The following is a 20,361-nucleotide window of genomic DNA, read 5'->3' as shown; positions in this document are numbered from 1 at the left end:
AGCTGTCTATAGTTGGTAATTGAAGTGAAGCCCAAGGGATACAATCTAGAATGAAAGATGAGAGAACCTAGCAAATATGATCTTGGCTTTGAGGAACTCTGGTTCTATTCAGTTATTAGCTCATATATCAAATTGTACTTTAAAAAAATTTTTTTTATTTGTAAAGCAGAGTTAGAGAGAGAGAGAAAGAGAGAGAGAGAGAGAGGGAAAGGGAAAGATCCTCCATCTGCTTGTTCACTCCCCAAATGGCTACAATGGCTGGGGCTGGACCAGGCCCCCACCAGAAGTTTCACCTCGGTCTTGCACATGGGTACAAGGGCCCAGGCACATGGGTCATCTTCCACTGCTTTTCCAGGCACATTAGCAGGGAGCTAGATCAGAAGTGGAGCACCTGGGGATTGAACTGACACCCAGATGGGATGCTGGCTTCATAGGTGGTGGCTTAACCCACTACATGGCAACACTGGCTCCTGTTTGTACTTTTTTAAATGTGGAAAGTATGATAGCCTTAAAGTGATAGACATTTTAAACTGTTTACATCCTCTTATTTTCACATGAAAGCTGTCACAAATGGATATTTTATAGCTAGATATTTGAATAGATACCACTTTTCAGAGTTAATTTTTCAAAAATGCTGTAAAAATGCAGATCTGAAATTTGAAGGCTTCTCTACCCATAGTAATGTAGGCCTTAATATTTATTTAGAAGGGAAATAAATCTTAACTTCTGTAACAGAGATATTTATAGCTATCTCTAATACTTTAAAAGTAATGTTCAGTTTGACCCCCTTTCTCAATGCATTCTTTGTTGTGTCTTTTATTATTTCAAGATTGTATCAGAAATGATTGGAGAAGTTAATTATATTTTATTTGAAATGGCTGGTGTTTGGATGTTTGAGCAAATCAAATTTTGAGTATGAATTAGAATTAAATATCACCAAATCATAAAACCTCTTAAGGTTTCCAAATTATTATGCCAAAGAGAAACAAAAAGTAATTATATATGGCTGTTTTTACTTTCTATTGCCAAACTTGAGTTAAATTTTTTCTAATAATTGTAAAAGGAGGTAAATAAAGTTCATTAAGTTTGAAATCCAGTGACTTAGAAATTATTTTCAATTTTTTAAAGACAGACACCACTTGAATAGCTCTAATTTGTGTCATTTACAAATGTAATTGAAGGTTGAGGATACAGGTGTGCTAAATTTTTATTTTTACTCTCATTGTTAAACAGTTCATTCTCATGTTTAACAAAGTAAAGCTATTTTTGTTTTTTCGTTTTCTGTACACTGTGCATCCATATATTATTAAGATTCTTCTTTGATTTAAAGAATATAATATACAATGTGCTCTTAAAGCAAAGATAATTAGAGCATTGAGTAGTTCAATAGAATATTAAACCATGATTCTTTTTTTTTTTTGACAGGCAGAGTGGACAGTGAGAGAGAGAGATAGAGAGAAAGGTCTTCCTTTTGCGGTTGGTTCACCCTCCAATGGCCGCCGCGGCCGGTGCGCTGCAGCCTGCGCACCGTGCTGATCCGATGGCAGGAGCCAGGTACTTATCCTGGTCTCCCATGGGGTGCAGGGCCCAAGGACTTGGGCCATCCTCCGCTGCACTCCCGGGTCACAGCAGAGACCTGGCCTGGAAGAGGGGCAACCGGGACAGAATCCGGCGCTCCAAGCGGGACTAGAATCCAGTGTGCCGGCGCCGCAAGGCAGAGGATTAGCCTATTGAGCTGCGGCGCTGGCAAACCATGATTCTTAAAAATTAGTTTTATTTGAATTAAGTCCTGTGTAATATGGCCATCTAGTGGTTAAATTTTTAAGTGAGTAAATTTAAAAATCTGGTATCTATGAAATGTAAACTTTAGAATTTATCAGATTGCAGTATTCTGTTATCATTGGAAAGTTCTCCAAAACATTGTGTACTCTAAGGCATTTTTCTCTTACAGAAAATGAAAACTCCCTGCTTATGTTACAAAGATCCTTTGAACAAATTGCTAATTCAAGTGCATATTTTTTCTTGATTTTAGTCATCAGAGCTACAGCTAACAGTTATAAAGAACCAAGTCTACAATTTATTATGTATTTCTAACTAACTAGATGAAAAGAGTTTGAAGAGGTTCTAATACATATAAATGCTAAAAGTTTGAAGAGCTGGAAATGCTAATTACCTTGATTTACTCACCATACTCTGTATACATATATTGTATCCTTTGTATACATATACAGGGTACACCATATCTCATAAATATGTATGAATATTATGTGTCAATTTAAGAAGAAAGTACCATTGGGAAGAAAATGGAGATGGAATTTTAAAATGGAATGTTAAAGTTTATGTAGTTAAATCTTTTTTCAGTCTATTTGGCAAAATCCAGGGCTTATGTGCCAGAAAGTGAGTAAGATTGAAGCCCTTCACATAAGTAAAGCACATGGTTTTTGATCTCTGAATGTAGATAATTGGCAACCTGCTTATGAAAAACCTGATCTCTTTGAGTAGGCCTAGGAATCTGTATTTAAAACAAAGTTCATTAAGTAATTATTAGGCAAATAAAATTTTGACAATTATGCTATACAATATAGATCATACAATAAAATCTTTTGATACTTTAAGGAGATTTTATGTATAAGTTAATGCATATACATATAAATGTTAAATATCTGATGGAGAAAGAACAGATAAAATGAGTTTATAGTTTTTCAACATGCTTCTGAAAAATTATAAAGCAAAGAAATAAGCTGAAAATAAACTGAAGTACTCTTTCCTAACTTTTTGCCTTAGTGTAATATCTGACAATATTATTAGAACTTTTAACACATCCAATATCATATGCTGAATATTTTTAACATATAGAACATTTGCTACATATTAAAAAGGATTGTTAAATTTATATGAACCATGACACATGTTTTCCTCTTTGACTCTCTCTGTACTTGGATCTGGTGCTCAGACTTTTCATTTTCATTTGGAAAATAAATATTTTCCTCCTAGGTGTTTGGAATAGATGACAATCAGGATTATAACAGGCCCATTATCAATGAAAAACATAAAGATCTGATAAAAGATTGGGCTGTCAATTCTGCTGCAGTAGTAATGGAGGAGAGAAAACCACTGACCACACCTGGATTTCACAGTTCAGAGGTATACATCCTTTCCATGAGCTTTTCACATGCATGAAGTATAAATTTTTATTATTTATAAATTACATTATTTAAAGTAATTGGTATATCTCCTTGTAAAATACTTCTATAAACTAAATTTTCACACATTTTTCATTTCTAATGAATGCCTAAAGCAATTTTGTAGTAATTCAGTTTCAGTTTTTATTATGTTCTTTTAAATTGGTTTCTTTTGTCAGTGAGGAAAACAATACATTTCAGTAAACAGTGAACTCATTGTTCTATTTGACCAAACAAGAACTACACACTGTGTATACTTGCTAGCAAGTATGTATTTGAAATTAGAAAGTCTGTATACTATCCTGGAAATACGTGTAAGTTCCTGTCTGGTAGATACAACTTATATTTCTTTTTCTTTTTTTTTTTTTTTTTTTTTTTTTTTTTTTTTGACAGGCAGAGTTAGACAGTGAGAGAGAGACAGAGAGAAAGGTCTTCCTTCTGTTGGTTCACCCCCTAAATGGCTGCTAGGGCCAGCGCACTCTGGCCAGTGCGCTGTTTCAATCTGAAGCCAGGAGCCAGGTGCTTCCTCCTGGTCTCCCATGCGAGTGCAGGGCCCAAGCACTTGGGCCATCCTCCACTGCCTTCCCTGGCCACAGCAGAGAGCTGGACTGGAAGAGGGGCAACTGGGACAGAATCCGGCGCCCCAACCGGGACTAGAACCCGGTGTACCGGCACCGCAGGCGGAGGATTAGCCTAGTGAGTCGCAGCGCCAGCCACAACTTATATTTCTTAATAAGTGCCAGGGCAGAACACCTCATGATGTAATTTGTATAATATACAATTAATTAAATATGGCATGGTTAAGATACTGTGGAGTCAGTGTGGTATTTGAAGGATCATCAGAAAATTCTTGGAGTATACGTGTTACGGAAAAACTGCGCGTAAATTTTAAAAGTTTTTTTTGTACCAGAATAAACTTACTTTTTGACTCCATTTTTCCTTGAATGTTTTGAAGTACCCTCATAGCAGACCTAGAACCACCTGAATGCAAATCCCAGAACTCTTTCTAGCTGAGTACCTTTTACTTAGTCACTTTTCTTCTGTTTTCAACTTTCTTCTCTGTGCAAGTGGTATTTTTGATAAAAGCTTGTTAATGGAGAATTCATTGACGTTCATAAAGCACCCAGCATGGTACTTGCTGATGTAGTTAAGCAGTATTTGCTCTCTTACTGGAAATGATACTAGAGTTTCATTTCACATTAATGTGTCAAAAAGAACTATAAAACATTTGTGTCAGAAATATTCATTATTATATATTCAGATAAGTGTTAACTTTCAGTGGAAATTTTGTGTGTGCCATGAAGAAACTGAAGTCCATAGAAGTTAACTTTGTCAAGCTCTTAAATTATTCTTAAAGAATAGCCAGAATTTGAACCTTAAGCAACCTTGATTTTTCAACTCATTCTTGTACTCAAGCTATACTGCCTCTCAGAAAATGAGCTAATTTATAATACATAAATGGTAAATAAATATAAAATATAAATAAAAGAAATATTAACATAAATATAAATCACACATTCCATTTACATGAAAAATAAATAAAATACTTTATAAATAGGTAAGTGATCCTTTGTGTTTCATTATTCATGTAAAAATTGTTCTACCATCTGCCATCTCCTGAAAAAAGTGATGTTGTTTATTCTTCCTTGATATGGAAAAATTTTATCTTGGTTTCTGTTTCACAGAATGTTTCATTTACTTACTGATAGAAGGTGATAGTTGTTGAGGTATTCTGATTAATCCAGGACCAGCACTATGAATGTGACTTTATTTATTTATTTGTTTTTTTGACAGGCAGAGTGGACAGTGAGAGAGACAGAGAGGAAAGGTCTTCCTTTTGCCATTGGTTCACCCTCCAATGGCCGCCAAGGCCGGCGCACCGCGCTGATCCAAAGGCAGGAGCCAGGTGCTTCTCCTGGTCTCCCATGGGGTGCAGGGCCTTAGCACTTGGGCCATCCTCTACTGCACTCCCTGGCCACAGCAGAGAGCTGGCCTGGAAGAGGGGCAACCAGGACAGAATCCGGCGCCCCGACTGGGACTAGAACCCGGTGTGCCGTTGCCACAAGGTGGAGGATTAACCTATTGAGCCATGGCGCCGGCCATATGAATGTGACTTTAAATAGACTCTCTCCTCACTTCTCTTCCCTTAGCCCATGCTGGGTAAAATTTAAATAGCTCTAGGATATTCCTGCCTTTGCAGCAGTCACCTAACAGACCATGAGAACATTCTTGACAGAATGATTGTATATAAGTATGTGTCAGTGAAACCCACTCTTGTGAATATTTTTAGAGTGAGTAGCTTGGTACTCACATATGTGGGAAGGTAGCACAAAACCTTGAAGGAAAAAGGATTCAGCAGCCTTTGGTATCCTTAGACTTCGTTGTATATATATCATGCACTGTACTTTTTTAAAAAAAGATTTTATTTATTTATTTATTTGAGAGGCAGAGTTACAGACAGAAAGAGAGAGAGACAGAGAGAAAGGCCTTCCATCTGCTGGTTCACTCTTCAAATGGCCACAACCACTGGAGCTGGGCCAATCCAAAGCCATGAGCTTCTTCTGGGTCTCCCATGTAGGTTCAGGGGCCCACGCACTTGGGCCATCTTCCACTGCTTTCCCAGGTTATTAGCAGAAAGCTGGATCAGAAGAGAAGCAACCGGGACACAAACCGGTACCCATATGGGATTCTGGCACCACAGGCAGAGGATTAGCCTACTATGCCACAGCACCAGCCCCTGTACTTCTATTTTAACCTACTATTCTTAAAATTGTACATGTATTCGGAATGAAACCTTTACATTATCAGTATGCTTTGTTTAAAATATTTGCTTTTAACAATTCAAAATAAAGATTCTATCATAGCTTTCCATCCCGTTTGTCATTCTAGCTTCAATATGAAATCATTTTTAGTGAGATGATATTTGTGGTGACTTTTTTTTTCCTATACTCCTCTTTGATATTAAATGTTTGGAGTACCCTGGTCTTAAGAATTACCAATGTATATCAATAAGTCTTTGGGACCATATGATAAATTAAATTCTTTTAAAAATATTTATTTATTTATTTGAAAGGCAGAGTTAAGTAGAGGGAGAAAGAGGGAGTTCACTCCCCAGATGTCCTCAATGGCCATGACTGGGCCAGGCAGAAGCCAGGAGCTTTAGCTGGGTCTTCCATGTGGTGGCAGGGGCCCAAATACTGGCCATCTTCCACTGCTTTCCCAGGTACATTAGCAGGGAGCTGGATTAGAAGTGGAGTGACCAGGACTCAAACCAGTGCTTATGTGGGATGCCAGCATTGCTGGTGGGGGCTTAAACTGCTGCACCACATCATCATCCCCTTAAATTCTATTTCATGTTTGACTGGAAGGGTTTGAAAAGTACTTGCTTTAGTGAGAGATCTAGACAGGGGCCAGTCTAGGTTTAGACTGTTGTAGAATTCTCAGATTGATTTCTAGCTTCTTATGGAAATATTAAAGTGTTTTAGAGAGAAGTCTGAAGTTTTGTTTTTGAAATCCCTGAGGATATGAGCAAGACAATCTAATACTTCCTGATACCCCGGAACCAGTCTTCCTTCCTAGAAGGTTGAAGAATCATTTGGGAGTAGACCTTTAGACCTCCTATTCCCCATAATGGAGCAGAACTAATTCTGCTGCTCTGGCCACAAACCTGTGATATACAGATAAGCTCATCTAGCAGTCCAGTAAAGTTTAAGCTCCAAGGGTTCTAGCTGTTAGTATTTAAAAAGTAGAGAAAATTACACTGTATTTATAGTAATAATAAAGTATTGTTAAAAGGGATACCTAGATAATCTTTATTTTATTTATGAGGAAATTTAATAAATGATAAAATAGCAAGGTGAGATTTAATTGTGGCTTTGTATGTGTTAATGGGACTAAATGAAATGTTCTTTTGTGAGAATCAAATTTGACCAGACTACATTGTTTCATTGTCTTATTTTTCACCTTTAGGAAGGTATATCTTCATCTGGAAGCAAACGTTGGGTTTCACAGTGGGCTAGCTTGGCTGCTAATCATACAAGGCATGATCAAGAAGAAAGGATAATGGAATTTTCTGCACCTATTCCTTTTGAGAATGGTATTTTCCCTCCCTCCCTTCATTTATCCTTTTCCCCCACCCCTTTCTTTTGTGAATCATATATCAGAGTTTTGTTTTTGTTGGAAAGCTAAATCTATATAGTGAGCAATAAACTAAGCCTAAATAAAAATTTACTTACTGTAGTGCTTATACTAGGTGTATGATATTTGTTAGAAGTGAAAAGCTGATTTTTATTAGGTATTTTATATTTTAAGGGAATTTAAGCAGGGGGGAAAAAACCTTTCTTTCCTTAAAAAATTTTGTAGACTTCATAAGTTGAAACTTCCTAAAGACAGATGTACAGTTACTGGAATTTAATAGTTCACTCTGAGGTACATTTCCTTTTAGTTGCAAATTTCTGTTATTATTTCAAGTTTGGCTTTAAAACCTTGTCGTTTTAAATGAAAATTTTTATTACCCTTACATTTGAGAATAATATGCTTTTATTTTGATAATGTTGCAAATATTGAAGTATAATCCTAACTGAAGATAAGGAAATAATTTGTAGCTGAAACATTTATATGATTTTATATATATTTTATATATATATAAATGAAAATTTAAAAATAAGACCCAAAAAAAGAGATCTCAGCTATTGCTTTCATAAACACACAGATATTCATGTCATATATTTGATTAAAAATTATACAATTTATCTTACAAATTTGTGTAGTGTGATTTATATTTTTGTGAGCTGAAATATAAAATTTCTTTAAAAGAAGTGAAATTACTGGGGCCGGTGCTGTGACATAGAAAATAAAGCCCCTACCTTCAGCGCTGGCATCACATAGGGGTACCTGGTCAAGTCCCGGCTGCTCTGCTTCCCATCCAGCTCCCTGCTAATGCACCTGGGAAAGCAGCAGAAGATGGCCTAAGAGATTGGCCCTTGAACCCTCTTGAGAGACTTGGAAGAAACTCCTGGCTTCTGGCTTCGGCCTGGCCTAGCTCTGATGGTTGTGGCTGTTTGAGGATCAAACCAGCGGATGGAAGATTTTCTCTCTCTCTCTTTCTGTGTATCTCTGCCTTTCAAATAAGTAAATAAATATTTTTTTTGAAGAGTGAAATTGCATGCCTGTAATAATTTCTATTTTAGAGTCATTTAATTACATTCTTAATTAAAAATGAGACTCTCGGGAAAAATGAGATTATAGTCAAAGGGTACAAAATCTCAGAAAAAAGAAATTTAGATATTTTTAGGTATCTATTTCACAGGATAGTGAACAGTTAGTAATAGAGAATTGTACATTTCGAAATCGCTAAGAGTAAATTTTAGTTGTTTTCACTATAAAAGATGTTAAGTAATTGAGATGATGTATATGTTAATTAGCTTGATTTAGTCCACATTGTGGAATAAGTAAGAAATTATTAAGTATTAGATATGAGAAGCAAAATTCTTAAAAAAAAAGAAAACAAAAAAAGAGAAGCAAAACTCTACCTTTGTTATAAAAAATAATGGACTAATTCTTTTTCATGCTCACATTTTCATTTTATAATGCCCTAAATGAATTTAGATAAACTGGTAAACCCACTTAAATTCTGGAAGTATTCTTGTTGTGCATACATTGGGTGTGTATTTGAAGCATGACCTTGTGAGGAGGACTAGAAAAATAGAGGTGATATTACACATGCAAGAATAAACAAAATAGGATATGTTTAATTTCTAACTTAAATTAAACTTAAATTGCCAATTTGTTAAGTATTTTCCCCATTGTATCACAGTGATATTTAAATGTTACATTTTCAGAATTATAATGGGAACAAAAGACACAGAAAAGCTAGATTTAGTGTGTTCCCCTCATTTATACCTAGAAGATTAGAATGCTTTATATGTTTTTTTTTTTTTTTTTTTTTTTTTTTTTTTTTTTTGGACAGGCAGAGTGGACAGTGAGAGAGAGACAGAGAGAAAGGTCTTCCTTTTGCCTTTGATTCACCTTCTAATGGCCGCCACGGCCAGCACGCTGCGGCTGGCGCACCACGCTAATCCGAAGCCAGGAGCCAGGTGCTTCTCCTGGTCTCCCATGGGGTGCAGGGCCCAGGCACTTGGGCCATCCTCCACTGCACTCCCTGGCCACAGCAGAGAGCTGGACTGGAAGAGGGGCAACCGGGACAGAATCCGCCGCCCCAACTGGGACTAGAACCCGGTGTGCCGGCGCCACAAGGCGGAGGATTAGCCTAGTGAGCCGCGGTGCCGGCCCAGAATGCTTTATATGTTAATTTATATTTTCCTGAGAAGATATGTCTGTTTTATCAGGAATACATTATATTTTTAATACTAAGCATCTCCTGATTCATTCTCAGTTGGAAATATCAAAGTATGTATTTTCTCATTGGCATCTACTTATTTGAATAAGGAAAGTGGTTGTTTCTGTTAATGGTCTTAATATGCCAGAACACTATGTAAGACCCACAGTTTCTAAAATTGGGGCATGTACTATCTATTATCTTTATTTATACTTAAAATTAAAAATTATTTTTAAGGCCAGCATTGTGGCATAGCAGGTAAAGCTGCTGCCAGCAATTCTGGCATCCCATATGGACACCAGTTTATATCTAGTTGCTCCACTTTTGATCCAGCTCTCTGCTAAAGGCCTGGGAAAAGCAGTGGAGGATGGCCCACATGTTTAGGCCCCTGCTACCCATGTGGGAGACCTGGAAGAAGCTCCTGGCTCCTGGCTTTGGCCTGGCTATCTAGGGAGCAAACCAGCAGATTGAGGATCTCTCTCTCTCCCTTTGTGCCTCTCCTCCTCTATGTAACTCTGTCTTTCCAATAAATGAATGAGTATTTTTTAGAAAAAAAAGTTTAGTTAGCTTTAGATTGAAAAAAGTTGTTCAAGTTTTTCATTTTCCATTTTACTTAAGAAATCCAAACTTGTCATTTTTTTCAAGTGGATAGCAATGCTTGCTAAAAACTAGATATGTTCTTCTCTACTATCTAATTGAAATTATAGAAAATAAATAATATTAGGCAGACTCTGTGTAATATGAATATGCTGTTGGATTCTGTTTTCTTGAGCCAACCTCAAGGGTGGAAAATTACAAAACAAGAATAAACATATTATACTTTCCTTCTATAAAATATATTAAAATAAAAAGCACCAAAAAAAGAAAAAGAAAGAAAAAGAACCACAGATGTGGGTTTAAGATCAGATGGCATTTGTATACCTGGTGCCTATGATTAATAACAATATATTATTGTATGCTAAAAATTGCTAAGTGACTACATTTTAAATGTTCTCACCACAAAGAAAATGGTAAGAATGTGGTAATGGATATGTTAATTAGCTTGAGTTTGCCATTCTGTGTGTATACATTTAATTAAAACATCATATTGTATGCCATCAATATATATGTTTTGTCAATTAAAAATAAAATGTTAAAGGAAAAGTGATCAGATAATTTAAAAAAAATTTTAAAGATTTATCTATCCGTTTGAAAGAGAGAGAGAGAGAGAGAGAATGAGAGAGAGAGAGAGATCTATCCTCCATATGCTGGTTTATTCCACAAATGGCCACAAAGGCTGTGGCTTGGCCAGGCCGGAGCCAGGAGCCAAGAGTTCTACATGGGTGCAGGTCCCCAAGTGCCTGTGCCATCCTTTGCTGCTTTCCCAGGCTGATCAGCAGGCAGCTGGATCAGAAGTGGAGCAGTTGAGACTCAGTGCCCATATGGGATGCCAGTGCAGCAGACAGTGGCTTTAACCCACTGCATTACAGTATTGTCCCCAATTTTTAATTTTTATTTCATGCAGTTTGCATTTTTAAATCTTCTATGAATAGGCAGAATATTAATCTATGCACTGTATTTGCTTTTTTTATCCTTTTTTATTTGAAAGGCAGAGAAACAGAGATCTTCCATTTGCTGGTTCACTTCCTAAACATTTGGAACAGCCACAGTTGAGCTAGACCAAAGTCAGGATCCCAGAACTCAATCCAGGTGTCCAACATGGGCTGCGGGGATCCAAGTACTTGGGCCATCACCTGCTGCCTTCCAGTGTCTACATTAGTAGAAAGCCAGAATCAGAAGAACTGGGACTTTAGACCAGGCACTCTGATAATACGATATTTTTAAAATTGCTTGGTCACAGTGCTAGTTCCTGTGTCATTTTAAAACTTGTACTGAAAAATCTAATTTAATATTATCTTTTAGTTTTTGTTTTTTGTTCTAATTCCATCTGTGATTTTTATCTTATAGATACAGATATCAGTGAATCTGGCATTTCAATGAGAAGTACAGGCTCTACAACTTCCTTGGCTAGCCAGGGAGAGAGAAGGAGACGGACCCTTCCCCAACTTCCAAATGAGGAGAAGTCTCTTGAGAGCTCCAGAGCAAAGGTTATAACACAGAGGTCAGAGATCGGAGAAAAACAAGACACAGAACTTCAGGAAAAAGAAACACCTACACAGGTGCACCAGAAAGATAAACAAGATGCCGACAGAAGCCTCAATAAAATGAACAGGACAGTAAATGGTGAGACTCTTAAAACTGGTGGAGACAATAAAACCCTGCTTCAGTTAGGACATTCTCCTGGAAAGGAGAAAAATGAAACTGATAAGGAAACTTCCTTGGTGAAGCAAACATTAGCTAAAATTCAACAACAACAAGAACAAAAGGAGCAGGCACAGTGGACGCCTACTAAATTGTCTTCAAAAAGTGTTTCAGGTCAGATAGATAAATGTAGGGAGGAATCTTTGAGACAGGAGTCACAATCTCAAGAAAAAATCGCAGGACATTCTACAAGCAAAGGAGAAAGGGTGACACAAAGTGAGAGCAAGAGAAGAAAAGCTGAGGAAATTCTGAAAAGTCAGACTTCAAAAGGAGGAGAAAAAAAGGAATCCTCCAAGTCATTAGTGCGACAGGGGAGCTTCACTATAGAGAAGCCTACCCCAAACATACCCATAGAACTTATTCCCCACATAAATAAACAGACATCATCGACTCCCCCTTCCTTAGCCCTGACAGCTGCAAATCGGTTACGAGAAAGAAGTGACTCTTTGGATACTGATTCTAGTATGGATACAACCCTTATTCTGAAAGACACAGAAGCGGTAATGGCTTTTCTAGAAGCTAAACTGCGTGAAGATAATAAAACTGATGAAGGCCCAGATACTCCCAGTTACAATAGAGACAATTCTATTTCACCAGAATCTGATGTGGATACAGCTAGTACAATCAGTCTGGTTACTGGAGAGACTGAAAGAAAGTCAACCCAAAAACGGAAGAGTTTCACTAGTCTCTATAAAGATAGGTGTTCCACAAGTTCTCCTTCCAAAGATGTTACAAAATCATCATCTTCAGGTGCTAGGGATAAAATTGAAAAGAAAACGAAAGGTCGATCTGCAGATTTAAGTTCAAGAGCAGATGGTCGTAAATTTGTGCAATCCAGTGGAAGAATGCGGCAGCCTTCAGTAGATTTAACAGATGATGATCAAACCTCTAGTGTACCTCATTCTGCCATTTCTGATATTATGTCATCTGATCAGGAAACTTACTCTTGTAAATCTCATGGAAGGACTGCCCTTACCTCAACTGATGAACATGGTCCTTCCAAACTGGAAGGCAGCAAAGTAACAAAGTCTAAGATTTCTCCTGTAGCATCTGGTTCATCCAGTAAATCAACCACCCTTCCGAGGCCACGACCTACCAGGACTTCCCTTTTGCGCAGAGCACGACTGGGTGAAGCTTCAGATAGTGAACTTGCTGATGCCGACAAAGCATCCGTTGCTTCTGAAGTATCCACAACAAGTTCCACATCAAAACCTCCCACAGGAAGGCGAAATATCTCCAGGATTGATTTGTTAGCTCAGCCTCGTAGAACAAGGCTTGGCTCATTATCGGCTCGTAGTGACTCTGAAGCAACAATATCTAGAAGTAGTGCCTCTTCACGAACTGCAGAAGCCATCATTAGAAGTGGAGCCAGATTAGTGCCATCAGATAAATTTTCTCCTAGAATTAGAGCTAACAGTATCTCTCGACTCTCAGACTCCAAGGTCAAAAGTATGACCTCAACTCATGGCTCTCCTTCAGGTAAATTGAATCCAAAATTTTAGTAGCATTAACATGTTCTATGTTTGGGGCTCCTTTTTAAAAAAATTAAATTTCTAATTTTTGTCTTTCCAGAATATTCAATAGAAAGTTATGATATAGATAATTTTTGGTATAAAAATGTTATTTAACTTAGTAACTGGAAAATTCGGAAGTTGCATTTTCAGTCCATGATATGCAGTAGAATAGTGATTTCAAAATTAGAAATTCATTAACTAATTTAAGAATTTTAATTTTCCAGTTGGTCACAACTGGATTTGTGTGTCAAAACTAGATTGGGAGTTATTAACTAGTTTTAATAGGAATTAACATTGTGCTTCTAAAAGCATGTGTTAACCTCTAAATATCCTCACATAATTCAAAACCACATGAACCTGAAGAAAAGCAGTATATCCTTTGTTAGTCCCTTCAGAGTAATTGAAATAATTGATATTTTACTTTTTTTAATCTGCTTATTTTGAAATATTTTTTATCCTTTACTTTCATTTTCAAAAGTTAAGTCTGTTTATGGTTGGTGAAGGTGAAAAACTAACTCTTGATTTATTTCAGTGAAAGAAGATTGATCCGTGGGGCGATTACTAAGAACATGTGGGTCAAACTGGGCTGTAGAAATTTAACTGGTTGTGAGCATTTTCTCACAAAGTGTTGTTACACCACTTAACTGTAGTAATTAGCTGTAATTGAATGCAATAACTGCAGAAGCCACTTACTCCCCACCAGAATTTAACTGCTTTCTGCTTATTTGTCTATGTACTACCACATATTATGAGTTGAAACCATTGAGAATACATATGTGACCAAAGAGTAATGAGGTGGATTTTTATGTATCTGCTGTGAGCATGGTCTCATTACTTCATAATCAGCCTTGTGTATGGGCGTGGCTGAAAGGACCCATGGAGGAGTCCAGCTGTTAAATGACTTGGAGATTTATGACTATTACCAGTCAACAAACATCTGAGTGGTCCCTAAGTCTTAAGAGTGGAGGAAAAGGTGGTACATAGTCTTGCTTTTTATTTTGGTTTGGTTTTACATCTACCACGATACATCCTAGAAGACTCAAAAGTAATGGTACTTTGCATATGTTATTATTTCCCTTTTATTCCTTCCCTCTCTGCTGCCACTTTTCCTCCACCCCTTTACCTTTCCTTCTCTCTGTTGGTCAGTAGGTTTGGTAATGATAGTTGTAGTCTGTGGTAGCAGTGGCATATAGTGTGAAGCTACATATCTAATAATGTTACATGTAATCATGTTTCCAAAAAAGAATAGATAACACTTTCCTTACTATCACAGTCCTTTTAGGCACACTGTAAACTTTGGTTTGTGGTTCCTGAATTTATTGCCAAGTGTTTTCAAACGGACTGCTGTCTTTTGGTTTATGTTTACCCAGTATTGTTATTTTGTTGTTCCTTATGGCTATACCTCTTCAATTCACATTTCCTTTGTGCTGCATTTTGTGGTGTGTACTCTGATAAAATTTCATCTGCTGCCACACCACTTGTGTTTTATCAGTTCATCTCATTTAAACCCATTAAAATATTTATTCACCTGTCTTAACATATGTCATAGTTTAAGTTGTATATTAGCTAGTAGCCTGAAGCAGCTCTTCTGTGCTGGTTGACTAGCTCTGGTTTTATTCCTCAGTGTTTAGCATGAGGGGTTTGAGGTGCAAGCCAACCATGATTATTCCTGCAAGTCTAAGAAAAAACTGTAAAATGCTGTGTATGTGTATGTGTGTATATATATATACACACACATACATGTATATACATGCATATATATCAATGTAATTTTCTGCTTCTTGAATATAGAACTTGATAAACATTCAGATTTCTGTGTTCAAAAAGAATCTTGAATTTCTTAATGAAATTCTCTAGGGAAAATTAAGGTACATGATTTTGACCTTCATACTTATTTTGCAGTATATTAAATAATTAGAATCAAGGATTTTTAAGAGCTGGAAGAGTTACTCACTAAAGAGAACTGAGGCCAGGGGATGAAATAACCTGCTCTATTAGTCAGCTTTTCATTATTACAATGAAATGCCTGAGGCAAAGAATCTCGTAAAACAAAAATGTTTATTTGGCTCATAGTTCTGGAGGTTTAATTCCAAGATTCTGCAGCTCCATTGGTTTGGTGTTGGTGAAGGTTGCAGAGGCAATAGTGTGCGTTCTTAGAAGGATCTTATGACCAAGAAGCAGAGAGAGCAGCTGGGCCCAACTCAGGTTTTTATAGCTAGTCTGCTTGTCAGAACCTTCCAAGGACACAACTCCAGTGGCCTAAGGACCTCTCTCACAAGGCTCACTCCTAAATATCATAATTGAATTAAATTCGCCCTCTTAGTGCCATTAGCTTATGACTTTGGGATTTAAAGTATGCATTTGGAAGCCAAATGATGTTGAAACTATAGCTTCTGCCTTGGTCAATCTTGTAACTATGGCAGGGCAGGAAGAAAATTCAAGACTTTTTTAGTCCTCAGCCTCTCGCTTTTCAGCCACATTTATTTTAGGTCTAAGAAATAGTCTGAGTGCCTAGTTACATACATGCTTTCAGAAAATGGCCGGAATCTATTATATTATTATTAGGAGTATATACAAAATCAGTATATACATACAACATAAAGATTTCAGTATTATTCACTATTTGTAATTCTGATGTTTTACCCAGTGCATGTTCTAGGTTTCACTTTACGGGCCTAAAGTTACATTTTGACCCAGGGTTATGTATTCAGATTCTCTCAGGAAGCCTTATATAGTATTGTATCTTATGTAGAAAGACAGTGGTGAGGATCTTCCAGTCGGTGGAAACATACCACAATAATTACATGAAGTATATAGTGTTAAAACAAAAAAGCAAACATACCTGTTTGATTTTGCTAATTGAGGTGTCCTTGTTATTATGTCATTTCTACTTAATTATGTTGTTTTGAATAGAAAAAAATAAAAATTTTAACTTTTGAAATACTATTTAAAAGAATGTAAATTATACTGATCTGTGTTGCCGTATACAGTGTATACTTTAAAGGTCTTGCAGTTATCTAAACCTAACACCTGTGATATTGTGCAACTTGGCATGTATAAAAATAATTATGTAATATTTCAAATGCCATATTTTAAACTATGTCTTTATGAAATATTACAGAAATGTATAAGGTAAAAAATAGAAGATTAGAAATCTATATTATAGCAACATTAAGGAAAAGAGTTCTTTTATGTTTCTCTAATGTAATATGCTTCCAGAAGTTTAACTGGTTGTTTTCGTTCCTTCCAAATTCTTTCAGATTTTTCAATTTCAAGTTATAATTGAAATATTCAGATTTATTTTTTAAAAGTATAATTAAAATTAAGTACCCTGAATTATCCAAATAAAGTAGTTGATTTTCATCATGTATTAACTATATATTTTAGAAAAAAATCATTATTTTAACATCCTTAGAATTTTTTTTAGAATGTTTACTGCCCTTTTTTATACCAATCCTCAAAATTTATAGACAGTAGAAATTAAGGATTGGTAATGCATAGCTTGAGTTATTTCTTCTTGCAGGTCAAAGGCCAAAACAGAACATTATCAGGGATTTTTCCCCTAAAATTAATAAATAGACAGGGGCAAATTGTGTGGCATATTGGTTACAGCTGCTGCACGCAATGAACATGGTCCCTGATTCCTGTTCCAGCTGCTCCACTTTTGATCCAGCTCCCTGCTAATGGCCTGGAAAAAGCAGTGGAAGATGGCCCAAGTGTTTGATCCCATACCACCCACATGGGAGATAAAGCTCCTGTCCCAGCCCTGGCTGTTAACAATCTTATGGGAAGTGAACCAAGGGGTGGAAGATCTCCATCTGTCTCCTCTCTTTCTGTAACCCTTTCAAATAAATAAACATCTAAAAGATAAAGCAGGGAATGAGTTTGAACTCTGGGAGTGAGTACAACTTGATTATTCTTTGATTAAGTAAGGGAAGGCTTCTCTGAGTCTGTCTTTTCTGTAAGTTGAAGAATTTAGATGATCTGGTATCTAAAGGTTCCAAATTCTGTGAAATATGTAGATTTGGGGAGAAAATTAAAACCATTCTAACATGAAGTTTGGCTATCTGAATTACCAGATAATAAGAAATTTTCTTCAGATAAAATATGTAGCTGATAATAGTTTGGAAGCAAAGATTAGGAAAGCAAATGTTTTGAAAGAAATTCTTTGAGAAATAAAGGGTTAGAGGTCCTGGCATTAAACTTTCTTGGTCAGTTCTACTCTTTGCCTGTTACATAGGCTAAGTGGCATACAGAGATAACATGAGCTGTTCTTTGTGGTACGCCATGTGTATGTTTTCCATTGATAAAGATGACCCTTAGTAAAACACTTAAAAGTTTATTAACATTTTCACTTTTCCACTATATCCTTCTCTTTTTATCCTGAGTTGTAAGAGAATAACACCTAATGATGTTATCTTTTAATTGTTAAAATACATACTTTATTTATGTTTTAAAATATATTTCTAAGATATTATTAAAAGCTTTACTCTTCTGACTTCTACATAGACCTACATAGGAGAAAAGTTTATGTAAAGGAAATTTGCTTTTAATTTGTTTGTTCAAAATGTAATTGCTTTAGAATTCCCAAGTCTCAGACTATTAAAAGTTAATTCTAATCTAGCTGTACATATATATGTATATGTATATGTAGTCATCTGACATTTACCATACATTAATAGCACATATACTTAGTTTTCATTACGAGTTCTTGTAATGTGCTATTCGTGAAGTGTATCAACCATTGATACCATTCTTTCTAGATTACCTGAAAATTAGCTACCTTAGTTTTATCAGATTTACTTACGTTTTCATTTATTCTGAAATTTATTAAAACTCTTTGTTATTGGTTTTATTTTTTATCTCCAAGCGATATTCAATTAATAGGTATGGTGACCATAGTTCCCAATCAAAAAAATGAAATTTGATCTAAGAAATGACCTTTTTTATTGATGAATAATAACATAAGATGTCAAACACATATTTATCATTTAATGAAGTACCTTTATTGAAAAAATATAAATTTGCTGTGTTTCTGATTTTTTTCTAAAATGCCTTTTCTCTTGTTTCTAAACTTTTTTCTGAAGTTGTGTTCTAGTCTCAGGGTTACTTTAATTCATGGGAATTTTCATATATCCAGAAATGAGTAACTTTCCACCATGGTAAAAGTTTTGTCTGTTGATTATCTTATAGTGTTGAAAATATAAATTATATTTGTCACCATTCAAATAATCATTGATTAATTACATAGAATTCTGTGTATGTGTTTATATACACTTTAAGAAAGAGCCATAAACTTTTTGCATTATCTTCATGCTCTGATACCTATGGAACTAGTTCCAAATAGGATTGTGAATCAAAAAAAAAAATGTGTAGGCTCTCATTATGGCATATTCTGATTACAGATTTTTGTATATCTTAAGCCAACACTGTTGGCTGTATATGTAAGTTTTATCTAAGAGACAACTAAGTCTTAGAGAACCCTAGGCAAAATAATTTTTAGAAAAAACAAAGACAGGAAAGCTTTAAAATTCTAGTGGAGAAAGATGAGGGAATTGTAGACTTCCCCAACTTAGGCAAGTTGGAATCTTTTTCTGTTAAACAGAAGGGATGGAGAGAAAAATCTCGTAGTATTAATGGCAGTTGGAATTTATAGCAGGTGTGAAGTTCTAATTGCCAAAAATATCTTATGCTTTGAGAACATATGATCTGTGTATAGGTATTTCTTCATTTATTGAGAACTGTTTCTTAAACATTAGCTAGCCAGATACTCACTAAGTGGTAGGTATATAGATGGATTAAATAGACATGGTCCCTGCCCTTGTAAGGTTTACTATGAATTAGCCATTATCTTTCTGTTTTTTTTTACCTTTATTTATATTTCACAAAGAGCTGTATGTTTGATTTTCATATTACAGTAGTGAAGTGTCTGCATTAATTTGTCTTCTGACTTTCTAATGTGTCAGCAATACCATTTTTAAATGTCTTTATTAATCTTAAAGAAGAAAGTGCCACTTTCTTTATGTGACTCTCCACAATATTTCCTGTGCCTTAAATGTCAATGGTTGTGAGACTAGCTTGTAGTTTTGCTCTGTAGATTTTATGCCATTGTCTATTTTCACCATATGCTTTCAGTGTCAAAGCAGCAAAGAGTTGTACTGAAGATGCCTTGTTGTGTTTTTTACCATGTAAAAAGATTTTTTCCAACCATAGCATAACAGGATGTTGAATGACAGAGGTAATGTTTTTTTTCTGCCATAAAGGCATAATTTCCACAGCAGGAATTATGCATATTTGTATGTTGGGAAAAGAGTGTATTTTTTATCATCTCCATGTTGAAAGTCCATGTGGCATGAGGAAATCTTTTCCCTTGTTTTTATTTTTGTTGTTGTTGATGTTGTTGCTGTCAATTTTTTTTTAAATCCATATCTTCACTCAAGTGAAAAATATTTGCAATTGGAAAGTACTCAAGTTAAACATTTATAAATAGAGCTTGCTTAGTTTTTTATCATTAGTGAAATTTTTCATCTAAATGTTGATTCACTGCACTATGGAAAACACAGTCTTTGATTGTTTTTAATTATTCATTGTTTTTAATTCTCCAAAGTGTAATGTTTCTATCTTTAAGGAGTAGTAGACTATGGTTTTTGTGAGGTATGTGTATGTCAGTTATTGAAAATCGTGCTGTGTGTGCGCTCTCATGGTGTTTTTGAAGTCATGATTTTTATTTTATCTCCTTTAAAATGATAACATAATAATTCTTTTTTTAATAATTAAACTAATTTAGTAAATTCAAGATGGAGGCGCTTTCCTACTGATTATGCTTCCACCTCAGAAGATGAATTTGGATCAAACCGTAATTCCCCTAAACATACCCGTCTACGTACTTCTCCAGCCCTGAAAACCACTCGCTTGCAGAGCGCTGGATCAGCAATGCCTACTAGTTCTTCATTCAAGCACCGGATTAAAGAACAGGAAGACTACATCCGAGATTGGACTGCTCATCGAGAAGAAATAGCCAGGTTGG

The 20,361-nt window shown here is 35.7% G+C and overlaps 1 protein-coding gene across 20 annotated transcripts in view; it reads left to right on the top strand.

The window, feature by feature from the left end:
• Window positions 1–20,361, top strand: part of CEP170 (centrosomal protein 170) — a 152,099-nt gene that overhangs the window by 90,071 nt on the left and 41,667 nt on the right. For 14 of the 20 annotated variants that reach the window (XM_070055596.1, XM_070055603.1, XM_070055601.1 and 11 more), the window contains 4 exons: window positions 2,995–3,144; window positions 7,152–7,278; window positions 11,467–13,299; window positions 20,122–20,356. In XM_070055596.1, coding sequence (XP_069911697.1) covers window positions 2,995–3,144; window positions 7,152–7,278; window positions 11,467–13,299; window positions 20,122–20,356 — 2,345 coding nt within the window. The remainder of the gene's footprint in view (window positions 1–2,994; window positions 3,145–7,151; window positions 7,279–11,466; window positions 13,300–20,121; window positions 20,357–20,361) is intronic. The other 6 variants (XM_070055598.1, XM_051820782.2, XM_070055599.1 and 3 more) reach the window with 2 other exon arrangements.

Source organism: Oryctolagus cuniculus, chromosome 13 (assembly GCF_964237555.1).
Source record: "Oryctolagus cuniculus chromosome 13, mOryCun1.1, whole genome shotgun sequence".
NCBI lineage: Eukaryota > Metazoa > Chordata > Mammalia > Lagomorpha > Leporidae > Oryctolagus > Oryctolagus cuniculus.
Note: the sequence above shows the minus strand (reverse complement) of the source record. Positions and strands in the feature narration are given on the sequence as shown.